This window comes from Engystomops pustulosus, chromosome 7 (assembly GCF_040894005.1).
Source record: "Engystomops pustulosus chromosome 7, aEngPut4.maternal, whole genome shotgun sequence".
In the NCBI taxonomy this organism is placed as follows: domain Eukaryota; kingdom Metazoa; phylum Chordata; class Amphibia; order Anura; family Leptodactylidae; genus Engystomops; species Engystomops pustulosus.
In genome coordinates this window covers 130,592,153-130,605,677 of record NC_092417.1, presented here as the reverse complement: position 1 = coordinate 130,605,677, position 13,525 = coordinate 130,592,153, and the positions used below count along the sequence as shown (strand labels likewise).

The window sequence follows — 13,525 nt, the reverse complement described above, 5'->3', positions numbered from 1 at the left end:
ACTTTTTAGAACATTTTTTGTGATGGTGTTTGATGAAAAATTGTATATTATGGGAAGTTTTTCAAGTTTTTTTTTTACGTAGTTCATCGAGCAGGTTCAAGATTGATTTAGATTTATTGTACAGATTAATACGGACGCGGTGATACCAAATATGTACGTGTTTTTGTGTTTTATTTACTTTATTTGCATTTTATGTGTTACTGGGGAGATTATGGGACTATTATTTTTTTTAATTATATTATAAAAAGATTTTATTTTTTTTTTTAACTTTTTTTTACATTTTCTACTTCTTGGCTTGAATAAGCGATCATCCGATCGCTTATTCAAGCCTTTACACTGCAATACACTTGTATTGCAGTGTATAGTGTAAGTAACTGAGCATGCCGCGCATGCTCAGTTACATACAGCTGGATCCTGCCAGGAAGGCAGAACCCGTCGGGGAGAGAAGCTTGCATCCTCGGGTCATTCGTCGGACCCGGGGCAGCGGCAGGAGGGATCGGATCCCCCGGTAAGCACACTGGGGGGTCCGATCCACGCGGGACACACCTGCACTCCGCGGTCATGCTTGACCGCGGCGTGTAAGGGGTTAGACACCCGGGATCTGAGTTTTTCCGATCCCGGGTGTTAGTGCCGGGTCTGGGCTGTGATATCACAGCCCGAAACCGGCACCAGCGAGACCCAGTGTCCCGAAATCTTCTTCCGACGCGCCGCCGTAGAAAGGCGTACGCGTCAGAAGAAGTACTCTTAATGACCGCTGTAAAAAGCCGATACGGCGGTCATTAAGGGGTTAAAATTATTGCTCAGAGTTGTACAGTATAAACAAACATAGAGTAGAGCAACAATATACCTATAGTCTATACAGATGACATTGACCCATTCCTTTGATCAAAAAATATATAATAATTGTAATAATCTTTATTTATATACCATCAAATTCCATAGTGCTTTAAAAAAAATGTAATATTGTTATCCTATTTTCAATCTCTAAATTTGGGAAGTGTCTAAATTTGAAAATACGGTATCTAACCTGCAATCTTGTTTTTGCAGGTTTTTGGTTTTTTCTGCACTGGGGAAAAATCTCCAAACAATCATGAGTGAAAATGACAATCAACTGCGTGAGATAGCGGTCTACCAGATCCTGTTCAGGATGGTATGTAGCCTTGATTTAATTTTATTTTTAAAATTTGTATATAAAAAAAAAGGTATAAAATGAAATTCTGACAGTTGGTTTCTAACTCCATAAAAGAAAAACAAGTAAAGTTTGGTAAAGAAGTAGAAGCACAAAACTAAAGAAAGTAGTGTACACGAAACCTCTCTGTACTGTGGCATTATGGCAGCTTTCTCCCTCAACTTCCAGCTCGTCACGGTGACTTTTACAGTATAAGTAAGTGTTTGGGGACAAGTATCATAAGTCTGGCTTTGTCCATCTGTTTTTGGAACTTTTCTTGCCTCTTCCAGGGACAGGAAACAACTTGAAGCCAATAAAAGGGGGTGCATCCCCTTCGAACATCAGTTGTTTCCTGTCCCTTGGGAAGAACGTGGAAACTAGTCCTTGTGGAGAAGTGTCATGATACCTGCATACCTTACCTTTTATCCCAGCTTCGGCAGTCTGGAGGGCTCGAGTAGGGAGTAGGGCGATGGGGGTTTTCGATATGCCTCTCCCTGTCTTCTGGCCGTAAGACTCTCCTGGAGGGTTATGGCTGGAACAATAAAAGGAACATCTCCTGAAAGACACCCCCAGAGAAGAAATTATTGCCAATCTCCCTCTATTAAAACAAGCATCAAATTACTTAACGGATGCTTCGGCAGATACGGTTAAACTCTCAGCATGAGCAGTGGCCCTCTCGAATACAGCAAGGAGGTGAAACTGAATGAGAACGTGGTTGATACAGGATCAAAGAACAAATGGGTGGCTGTTCCCTGATGGGGGGATCATCTCTTTGACTCCACAATCGAACATATTCTTGAGAAAGCATCAGAGAAGACGAAGAAGTTTCAGCAGGAAACGAGATCCTATAAAAGGAAGAAGAATACTGCTGTTTAGATGTCAGAAGATGCATATTAAAATACCTAGAGGTAACATTGGAATTCAGGAAATCAGACCATCTCGTGATCCAATTCCAGCAGAAGAACAAAGGGGCAACGGTCAGAAAGTCTACAATAACCAGGTGGATAAAATAGGCCATTTCCATTTGTTACCGACAAGAAAACATTCCGGCACCGCTAGGTATTATAGGAGATCTACCATTTGATTTCATGCATTATGAACCAAACATACATTGAGAAAGCTGTAGTTACATTGATGCAGAAGCATACCTTGTTTAATCCCTGTGCTGAGTGGTTTTGCTGAAAAAAACTATTATAAAACTATGATAATGAAGCTTTGTCGCTTCTGTGCCTGGCTCCGGCGCTTCTCCTCTCACATTAAGTATGCACTGTTTGAGAGAAGGATTTTACCACTGTGTTGTGGCTGACAGGCAGAAGTAATCATGACAATGATATAGACCATGCACAAATGAAAATTATGTTGACATATAGAATATAATCTTTGAATCCACAGAAACAGAGAATGTGTCATAAGACAATAACAATAATCTTAATTTGAACCAAACATAAATAACACCCAAAAGGGATGGTGGACAGTCTAAAACCAATTTAAAATGTACTAGGTACATAACATATATTACTGGTAAGTTCAACCGTGTGAGGTTGAACAACAGAACACCTCTTTCACTAAAATAGGTAATATCTGAACTACCACTCAAGCTAATAAGCAAAGATAGACGGAATGCAAAAGACCCAAGTATTGCACCAAATCTACCACAAGTATGTAGGTCAATACTTAGACCAGAGGTCACATTAACGCCTCACCACGCGTCATAGATGCGTGATGAGGCGCCATTACCCCCCAAAATAATTGCCATGCGTAAAGTTACGCTTGGCAATTATTCCCTGTAGCGCGCAGGCTGAGCGGTTCAGCGCGTGCTGCAAAAGAGGGAAATGTCAGTAGCGCGATCACAGCGCGCGCCGGACCGCTCGGCGGGACATGTGACTAAGGGGCGTGCCGGAGAGACCCGGAGTGAGAGCACCGGCCCCAGGGGAGACATGTGGACAGCGGGGCTGCTGCTCCATCTGCTCCGTCCTGCTCCATCTCTACCTGCCCGCAGCTGCCTGCATGTGTGTGATTCCGACGGGACTTAAGAGCAAGGCCAGGTGAGTGTAATGTAGTGTAGTGTTGTGTGTGCTGTGTGAGTGTAGTGTTGTGTGTGCTGTGTGAGTGTAGTGTTGTGTGTGCTGTGTGAGTGTAGTGTTGTGTGTGCTGTGTGAGTGTTGTGTGTGCTGTGTGAGTGTTGTGTGTGCTATGTGAGTGTTTTGTGTGCTGTGTGAGTGTTTTGTGTGCTGTGTGAGTGTTGTGTGTGCTGTGCGAGTGTTGTGCGTGTGCTGTGCGAGTGTTGTGCGTGTGCTGTGCGAGTGTTGTGCGTGTGCTGTGCGAGTGGAGTGTTGTGCGTGTGCTGTGCGAGTGGAGTGTTGTGCGTGTGCTGTGCGAGTGGAGTGTTGTGCGTGTGCTGTGCGAGTGGAGTGTTGTGCGTGTGCTGTGCGAGTGGAGTGTTGTGCGTGTGCTGTGCGAGTGGAGTGTTGTGCGTGTGCTGTGCGAGTGGAGTGTTGTGCGTGTGCTGTGCGAGTGGAGTGTTGTGCGTGTGCTGTGCGAGTGGAGTGTTGTGCGTGTGCTGTGCGAGTGGAGTGTTGTGCGTGTGCTGTGCGAGTGGAGTGTTGTGCGTGTGCTGTGCGAGTGGAGTGTTGTGCGTGTGCTGTGCGAGTGGAGTGTTGTGCGTGTGCTGTGCGAGTGGAGTGTTGTGCGTGTGCTGTGCGAGTGGAGTGTTGTGCGTGTGCTGTGCGAGTGGAGTGTTGTGCGTGTGCTGTGCGAGTGGAGTGTTGTGCGTGTGCTGTGCGAGTGGAGTGTTGTGCGTGTGCTGTGCGAGTGGAGTGTTGTGCGTGTGCTGTGCGAGTGGAGTGTTGTGCGTGTGCTGTGCGAGTGGAGTGTTGTGCGTGTGCTGTGCGAGTGGAGTGTTGTGCGTGTGCTGTGCGAGTGGAGTGTTGTGCGTGTGCTGTGCGAGTGGAGTGTTGTGCGTGTGCTGTGCGAGTGGAGTGTTGTGCGTGTGCTGTGCGAGTGGAGTGTTGTGCGTGTGCTGTGCGAGTGGAGTGTTGTGCGTGTGCTGTGCGAGTGGAGTGTTGTGCGTGTGCTGTGCGAGTGGAGTGTTGTGCGTGTGCTGTGCGAGTGGAGTGTTGTGCGTGTGCTGTGCGAGTGGAGTGTTGTGCGTGTGCTGTGCGAGTGGAGTGTTGTGCGTGTGCTGTGCGAGTGGAGTGTTGTGCGTGTGCTGTGCGAGTGGAGTGTTGTGCGAGTGGAGTGTTGTGCGAGTGGAGTGTTGTGCGAGTGGAGTGTTGTGCGAGTGGAGTGTTGTGCGAGTGGAGTGTTGTGCGAGTGGAGTGTTGTGCGAGTGGAGTGTTGTGCGAGTGGAGTGTTGTGCGAGTGGAGTGTTGTGCGAGTGGAGTGTTGTGCGAGTGGAGTGTTGTGCGAGTGGAGTGTTGTGCGAGTGGAGTGTTGTGCGAGTGGAGTGTTGTGCGAGTGGAGTGTTGTGCGAGTGGAGTGTTGTGCGAGTGGAGTGTTGTGCGAGTGGAGTGTTGTGCGAGTGGAGTGTTGTGCGAGTGGAGTGTTGTGCGAGTGGAGTGTTGTGCGAGTGGAGTGTTGTGCGAGTGGAGTGTTGTGCGAGTGGAGTGTTGTGCGAGTGGAGTGTTGTGCGAGTGGAGTGTTGTGCGAGTGGAGTGTTGTGCGAGTGGAGTGTTGTGCGAGTGGAGTGTTGTGCGAGTGGAGTGTTGTGCGAGTGGAGTGTTGTGCGAGTGGAGTGTTGTGCGAGTGGAGTGTTGTGCGAGTGGAGTGTTGTGCGAGTGGAGTGTTGTGCGAGTGGAGTGTTGTGCGAGTGGAGTGTTGTGCGAGTGGAGTGTTGTGCGAGTGGAGTGTTGTGCGAGTGGAGTGTTGTGCGAGTGGAGTGTTGTGCGAGTGGAGTGTTGTGCGAGTGGAGTGTTGTGCGAGTGGAGTGTTGTGCGAGTGGAGTGTTGTGCGAGTGGAGTGTTGTGCGAGTGGAGTGTTGTGCGAGTGGAGTGTTGTGCGAGTGGAGTGTTGTGCGAGTGGAGTGTTGTGCGAGTGGAGTGTTGTGCGAGTGGAGTGTTGTGCGAGTGGAGTGTTGTGCGAGTGGAGTGTTGTGCGAGTGGAGTGTTGTGCGAGTGGAGTGTTGTGCGAGTGGAGTGTTGTGCGAGTGGAGTGTTGTGCGAGTGGAGTGTTGTGCGAGTGGAGTGTTGTGCGAGTGGAGTGTTGTGCGAGTGGAGTGTTGTGCGAGTGGAGTGTTGTGCGAGTGGAGTGTTGTGCGAGTGGAGTGTTGTGCGAGTGGAGTGTTGTGCGAGTGGAGTGTTGTGCGAGTGGAGTGTTGTGCGAGTGGAGTGTTGTGCGAGTGGAGTGTTGTGCGAGTGGAGTGTTGTGCGAGTGGAGTGTTGTGCGAGTGGAGTGTTGTGCGAGTGGAGTGTTGTGCGAGTGGAGTGTTGTGCGAGGGGAGTGTTGTGCGAGGGGAGTGTTGTGCGAGGGGAGTGTTGTGCGAGGGGAGTGTTGTGCGAGGGGAGTGTTGTGCGAGGGGAGTGTTGTGCGAGGGGAGTGTTGTGCGAGGGGAGTGTTGTGCGAGGGGAGTGTTGTGCGAGGGGAGTGTTGTGCGAGGGGAGTGTTGTGCGAGGGGAGTGCTGTGCGAGGGGAGTGCTGTGCGAGTGGAGTGCTGTGCGAGTGGAGTGTTGTGCATGTGCTGTGCGAGTGGAGTGTTGTGCATGTGCTGTGCGAGTGGAGTGTTGTGCATGTGCTGTGCGAGTGGAGTGGAGTGGAGTGGAGTGTAGTGTTGTGCTGTGCGTGAGTGGAGTGGAGTGGAGTGGAGTGGAGTGGAGTGGAGTGTTGTGCTGTGCGTGAGTGGAGTGGAGTGTTGTGCTGTGAGTGGAGTGGAGTGGAGTGTTGTGCTGTGCGTGGAGTGGAGTGGAGTGTTGTGCTGTGCGTGAGTGGAGTGGAGTGGAGTGGAGTGGAGTGTTGTGCTGTGCGTGAGTGGAGTGGAGTGGAGTGTTGTGCTGTGCGTGAGTGGAGTGTTGTGCTGTGCGTGAGTGGAGTGGAGTGGAGTGGAGTGGAGTGGAGTGGAGTGCTGTGAGTGGAGTGTTGTGCTGTGAGTGGAGTGGAGTGGAGTGTTGTGCTGTGCGTGAGTGGAGTGGAGTGGAGTGGAGTGGAGTGGAGTGCTGTGAGTGGAGTGTTGTGCTGTGAGTGGAGTGGAGTGGAGTGTTGTGCTGTGCGTGAGTGGAGTGGAGTGGAGTGGAGTGGAGTGGAGTGCTGTGAGTGGAGTGTTGTGCTGTGAGTGGAGTGGAGTGGAGTGTTGTGCTGTGCGTGAGTGGAGTGGAGTGGAGTGGAGTGTTGTGCTGTGCGTGAGTGGAGTGGAGTGGAGTGGAGTGTTGTGCTGTGCGTGAGTGGAGTGTTGTGGAGTGGAGTGGAGTGGAGTGGAGTGGAGTGCTGTGAGTGGAGTGGAGTGCTGTGAGTGGAGTGGAGTGCTGTGAGTGGAGTGGAGTGCTGTGAGTGGAGTGGAGTGCTGTGAGTGGAGTGGAGTGCTGTGAGTGGAGTGGAGTGGAGTGCTGTGAGTGGAGTGGAGTGGAGTGCTGTGAGTGGAGTGGAGTGCTGTGAGTGGAGTGGAGTGCTGTGAGTGGAGTGGAGTGCTGTGAGTGGAGTGGAGTGCTGTGAGTGGAGTGGAGTGCTGTGAGTGGAGTGCTGTGCGTGAGTGGAGTGTGCTGTGCGTGAGTGGAGTGTGCTGTGCGTGAGTGGAGTGTGCTGTGCGTGAGTGGAGTGGAGTGGAGTGTGCTGTGCGTGAGTGGAGTGGAGTGGAGTGTTGTGCTGTGCGTGAGTGGAGTGGAGTGGAGTGTTGTGCTGTGCGTGAGTGGAGTGGAGTGTTGTGCTGTGCGTGAGTGGAGTGGAGTGGAGTGTTGTGCTGTGCGTGAGTGGAGTGGAGTGTTGTGCTGTGCGTGAGTGGAGTGGAGTGGAGTGTTGTGCTGTGCGTGAGTGGAGTGGAGTGTTGTGCTGTGCGTGAGTGGAGTGGAGTGTTGTGCTGTGCGTGAGTGGAGTGGAGTGGAGTGGAGTGTTGTGCTGTGCGTGAGTGGAGTGGAGTGGAGTGGAGTGTTGTGCTGTGCGTGAGTGGAGTGGAGTGGAGTGTTGTGCTGTGCGTGAGTGAGTGGAGTGGAGTGGAGTGTTGTGCTGTGCGTGAGTGGAGTGGAGTGGAGTGTTGTGCTGTGCGTGGAGTGGAGTGGAGTGTTGTGCATGTGCTGTGCGTGAGTGGAGTGGAGTGTAGTGTTGTGCGTGCTGTGCGTGCGTGGAGTGTTGTGCGTGCTGTGCGGGGAGTGGAGTGTTGTGCGTGTGCTATGTGTGCAGTGTTTTACCGAAATTTTCATACTCCTCCTAGGGTAAAAATACTCCTCAAAAATGGTGAGAGGAGTATTTTTACCCTTCTGGAAAAATGTTAGTGCGACCTTTGACTTAGACAATATTAAGTGGCAAGTGTACAATCAAATACCAACAATACATTACGAATCAATGCACAAGTAGTCAATATAGTGGTCAACATCTCATACTATGTAGTGCCAGGGTAGTCCAGTAATAGTAGAAGGGGTGGAAGGCTCCCCACGCGTTCCGTCTCCTGCTGGAGACTTCCTCAGGGGTAGAAGACTTAGGTAGATGACTTCTACCCCTGAGGAAGTCTCCAGCAGGAGACAGTACGTGTGGGGAGCCTTCCACCCCTTCTACTATTACTGAACTACCCTAAGGCTACATTAGATTCCAAGGAAGGCCAGTTGAAAAACACAACGGTGCTGTATCAAATAAATGCACAAATATTTTATTAACAACATAATTACTCATAATTACAGTGATATATTATCACAGAATAGTGAAGATAAATAATGGGTGTCAGTGTCAATTTCTAGTACACTGAGATGTTATTAGTGTGAGATGAATATGTGCTTCTTCCCAATTGACCGCTAGAAATATAGGGGAAAAGGCCACTGTGGGGTGGATTCAAAAGACCTATCTCTTACTACCCGATTATGTTGTCATGAGGTTGGGTAAAGGGGTGCATCCTAAATTAATAGGATTAATTAGAGGCAAAACCAGAAAATAAATGCCCACAACTACCTCCTATTTTGGTATATCAAAATGGGTGGAGGGGGAGAGTGAGAGATCAATGTTCAGAGTATGTATAATATCTTAAAATTTACAGAAAGCATCCAAAGCCAAAATTATCATTAAAGCCTCTAGGTTTGAGGCTGCCCATCTAATAAATCCAATAGCTTTCCAGGTCTCTGCCTCTAATCCCTAGTGTAACTTGGGTGATTGCCCACCCTTTGAGGCCCCTATGGTTGCAATTGTGGAATTTTTTAAAATGTTCCGCAATGGGTGTGGGTTGGAATATTTTCTTCTGCTTCTCAGCTTCTTTCTGCATTTTATCATAGTTTTTAATAGAATATAAATGCTCTCTGATTCTTGTTCTCATCTCTCGGATGGTTTTCCCTACATATATCAGCTTGCATGGGCATTGCTCCAGATGAGGAACAAGTAATATGTTCCTTGATATTATATTTGTGTCCATCCTTGTCTTCAAATCCTGTTGTTCTCACTAGGACTTGACACGCCATGCACAGTCCACATGGATAAAATCCTGCGTATTTGTGGTATGTTGCCTTCTTGGTCTTGCAGAAATGGCTCTGTACCAGCATATTCCCTGTGGAAGAGCCCTTCCTGTACCCACATGAAACCCTTTAACCAGCCGCTTGGGCTAGGTCTGGATCCAAGGTAAGTATCCCCCAATGATGGTTAATGATCTTATTCATTTTGCTCCATTTATCATGTAGAGTGGTGATAAATTTGATCTGTGAGTCTGCAGTCTTTGATTTTACTTGTAGCAGTGAGGATCTATCAGTATGGAGTGCGGCGTTGTATGCTTTCTTTTTTCGAGCGACCAGAGTAATATCTCTGACGTAAATGTTCTGTAAGGGCAATTGCCCCTTCTTTGAACCTTTCGAGGGTAGATCGATTCCTTCTTAGTCTTAGGAATTCTCCTTTAGGAATTCCCTTGATGGTACGGGGCAAGTGCGCACTCCCTGCATGCAGAAGGCTGTTACTGGCCGTCTCCTTTCTGTACATTCTTGTCTGGATTGAACCATCTTTGTCTACTTCAATATTGATGTTCAAAAAGGGAATGGAGGTTTTACTGTCATTTTCAGTCATTTTCATTGAGATGTGATGTAAATTCTTTCATAGTTTCCTCTGGCCCTTTCCAGATGAACACCACATCATCAATGTACCTTTTCCAGAGTACAATATGACGTGTGGATTCTTCCAGAGTGTCAGAGAATACCCGTTTTTTCCCCCAACACCCATGGAACCGATTGGCGAAGCTGGGCGCACATGCTGCGCCCGTCACCGTTCCTTGGGTCTGGAGGAAGAAGCGGGCATCAAAAATGAAATAATTATGGCGAAGAACAAAAAGCAGTGCTTCCAAAATGAATTTCTGTCGCATTGGGTTTTTATCATTATAGCGTACCAAAAAATATTTGACAGCCTCACAACCCACTTGATGTCCTATGCTCGTGTAGAGACTTTAAACGTCTACCATCACAGGGATCTCATCTTGTTCCAGACATATACCTTCTAAATCTTTCAATATCTGCATGGTGTCTCTTGTGCATGAGAACAAATCCAAAACATAATGTCTTAGTTCATTGTCCAACCAATGACTTAATCTCTCAGTCAGGCACCCGATGCCGGACACGATGGGCCTGCCCGGTGGAACATTAAGGTCCATATAAAACGTTGCCACATCTGGAGTAATCTATGCCCTCCAATGCCCATGCAAGCTGATATATGTAGGGGAAACCATCCGAGAGATGAGAACAAGAATCAGAGAGCATTTATATTCAATATAAACTATGACAAAATGCAGAAAGAAGCTGAGAAGCAGAAGAAAATATTCCAACCCACACCCATTGTGGAACATTTTAAAAAATTCCACTATTGCAACCACAGGGGCCTCAAAGCGTGGGCAATCACCCAAGTTACACTAGGGATTAGAGGCGGAGACCTGGATACCTTGCTTCTCCAAACGGAAAGCTATTGGATTTACAAAATGGGCAGCTTCAAACCTAGAGGCTTGAATGATAATTTTTGCTTCGGGTGCTTTGTGTAAATTTTAAGATATTATACATACTCTGAACATTGATCGCTCACTCTCCCCCTCCACCCATTTTGATATACCAAAATAGCAGGTAGTTGTGGGCATTTATTTTCCGGTTTTGCCTCTAATTAATCCTATTAATTTAGGATGCACCCCTTCACCCAACCTCATGACAACATAATCGGGCAGTAAGAGATAGGTTTTTTGAATCCACCCAACAGTGGTCTTTTCCCCTCTATTTCTAGCTGTCAAGTGGGAAGAAGCACATATTCATCTCACACTAATAACATCTCAGTGTACTAGAAATTGACACTGACACCCAGTATTTATCTTCACTATTCTTTGAAAATATATCACTGTAAAACGTTGTGTTTTTCAACTGGCCTTCCTTGGAATCGGATGTCTCCTTTAGTAATCATAATTTGAATAAAGGAGACCAATTGTACTATTTGTTTATCAAATAGATTGTTATAACATCAGTATTAACAAGCATGAATTGATACACTCCCTCCATTATGTTACCATCCACACTAAAGTATTAGTGGTTTGGTATTGGCTCATCAAGCTGTCAATCAAAAATTGTTCAATAAAAAGCGCCCGGAACCGGAGAAGCCGAGGAGACCCGGCGAAACACGTGTCGGGACACCATCAGTTTATCCTTAGTCACAGCTCGGGGATAGATTCACTTAGGGACAGCAGTAATAAATAATCACAGAGATAGAATACAGCCATCAGTGCACGCTCCAACTGAAAACAAAATAGTTGACAATCTTAGTGGCTTGGACGCACACCAGCAGAGACGATCGTACTCGCGCTGCGGCAGTGAAGGGAGATGCTGCGTATGCTCCTTAGAGCCGCGATCTCGTCACCAAGTGAATAGCCGGCGCGACACGGTGTGACTAGGCAGGGAGCGATAAACCTTATTGCTCATCACGATCGTTCCCCTGACAGTGGCAGCATGCATGATCACAGCACTGTATTGTGCCACAAAGTAATTTTGTACACTGGGACTGTTCCTTCTTAAACCGCTGTCCCTAATTCCCACAGAAGAGCAACGTGGGAAAATTACAGAACTCGGGAGGGCACAATAAATTATAAGGGCATCCATACCCGAGCGAAAATCCCAGGGTGTCATTATATAACCTATGTGACGAGGATAAAGTATGACAGCCAAAATCACTGCCATACTAGAACTTTTTACACATTAGTATGAGAATATACTCAAGATTTTAAGAAATAATAAAAGTTATTTTTTATTGTTACACACACATCTCTTCCCAATCCCTCTTTCTTTTCCAATGTCCCCCTTTTTTTTGGTTTGTCATAATTTTCATCTTCACATCTAGATTCTGGTGATAACTCAGGAAACACAGGAGACAGTGACCAAAAGCACCATGAGCAGTCTCAAAAATGTAAGAAAAAGCCACTACATGTAAATGTCTCAGCATTTCATGTGGCCATCCAACCACGTGGAGGCAGTATATAGTCTACAAACTACCACAGGATAATCGAATTTCAAGGGACCTCACTAAAATTTTCAACCTCTCTCTCTCTTCTGGTGTCGTCCCCTCTACTTTCAAGCATGCTGTTGTTACCCCATTACTATAGAAACTTTCCCTGGACCCATCCAACGCTACTAACTACAGACCAGTTTCTAACCTCCCTTTCATCTCCAAACTTCTGGAACGCCTGGTCTATTCTCGACTAGCCCACTCTCTCTCAGCAAACTCCCTACTTGACCCCCTGCAATCTGGTTTCCGCTCTATGTATTCCACTGAAACTGCTCTTTCTAAAGACTCTCTTGGTTTTCTTCCTATCTCTCTGACCGCACTTTCAGTGTCTTCTTTTCTGGGTCTTTCTCTTCTCATCTTCCTCTGTGTCGGGGTTCCTCAGGGCTCAGTCCTAGGTCCTCTTCTCTTCTCCCTCTATACAAACCATCAGCAGATTTGGTTTCCAGTATCATCTTTATGCTGATGACACCCAGCTATATACTTCTGCACATAACATCACTCCTGCCTTAATCCAGAACACTAGTGAATGTCTCTCTGCTGTCTCTAACATTATGTCCTCTCTCTTCTTGAAACTTAATCTTTCTAAGACTGAACCTCTTGTCTTCCCACCATCTACTAACTTACCTAACTTACCTCTCCATCTCGGTCTGTGGGATCACTATAGCACAAAGACAGCAGGCCCGCTGTCTTGGGGTTGTGCTGGACTCCAACCTCTCCTTTTCAACATATATTCAATCTCTTGCTCGCTCTTGCCGGATGCATCTCAGAAACCTCTCTGACCGTTTCTGACATTTGAAACTTCTAAAATGCTAATTGTTGCACTTATTCACTCTCAACTAGACTACTGTAACTCCCTACTAATCGGTCTTCCACTCGCTAAACTCTCTCCTCTTGAATCTATTCTTAATGCAGCAGCCAGGCTCGTCTTTCAGACCAAACGCAACACGGATGTCTCCAGTTTGTGCCAATCACTGCACTGGCTGCCTGTCTCCTTCCGTATTCACTTTAAAATAATAACCCTCATCCACAAAGCTCTGAACAATACTGCACCTCCCTAACTCTCTTCTCTCATCTCAGTCTATCGCCCTTCCCGTGCTCTTCGATCTGCCAGTGATATTAGATTAACCTCTACCTTAATTCGAACCTCTCATGCACGTCTCCAGGACTTCTCCCGAGTTGCTCCAATTCTCTGGAATGCCCTTCCCGGGACTCTCAGACTAATACCCACCCTCCAAAGCTTCAAATGTGCTCTTAAAACCCATCTCTTTAGGCAAGCCTATCACACTCGCTAACTGCATGAAATGTCAACTCTCCCTTTACTAATCCATCCTATGTCCTCTTCCCGTCTGTTATTTGGCAAACAGCAGATATTTACCAAGCTCCAGGCTTCTCTGCAGTCTTTTTCACCTAGGACCCTGTAAATAAGATGGCGGCTGATGGCTGGTTCAAGAGGCAAAATTTTTATTTATGAAATTATTTATTAAATTATTCTAGATTGTTGCCTTATAAAGAATGGCTGTACCATTATACAACCTCTTGTGTCAGCACCCTCATTCTCATAGTCTGTAAGTTTTTGTGAGCAGGGCCCTCACTCCTATTGTTCCATATGACTGTTTGTTCTTTGTAATGTATCATAGTTGTTTTTGTCCCCTATGATTTGTAAAGCGCTACGGAATTTGATGGCGCTATATAAATAAAGATTATTATTATTATTACAAAACTTGTGGC

At 47.0% G+C, this 13,525-nt stretch overlaps 1 protein-coding gene across 5 annotated transcripts in view; it reads left to right on the top strand.

Annotated features, from left to right (window-relative positions):
• Window positions 1–13,525, top strand: part of VRK3 (VRK serine/threonine kinase 3) — a 124,214-nt gene that overhangs the window by 63,637 nt on the left and 47,052 nt on the right. For all 5 annotated transcript variants that reach the window (XR_011849002.1, XM_072117798.1, XM_072117799.1 and 2 more), the window contains one exon: window positions 1,048–1,150. Coding sequence is in view for 4 of the 5 variants with exons in the window: in XM_072117798.1 (XP_071973899.1) it covers window positions 1,048–1,150 (103 nt within the window). In the remaining variant the exon portion in view is untranslated. The remainder of the gene's footprint in view (window positions 1–1,047; window positions 1,151–13,525) is intronic.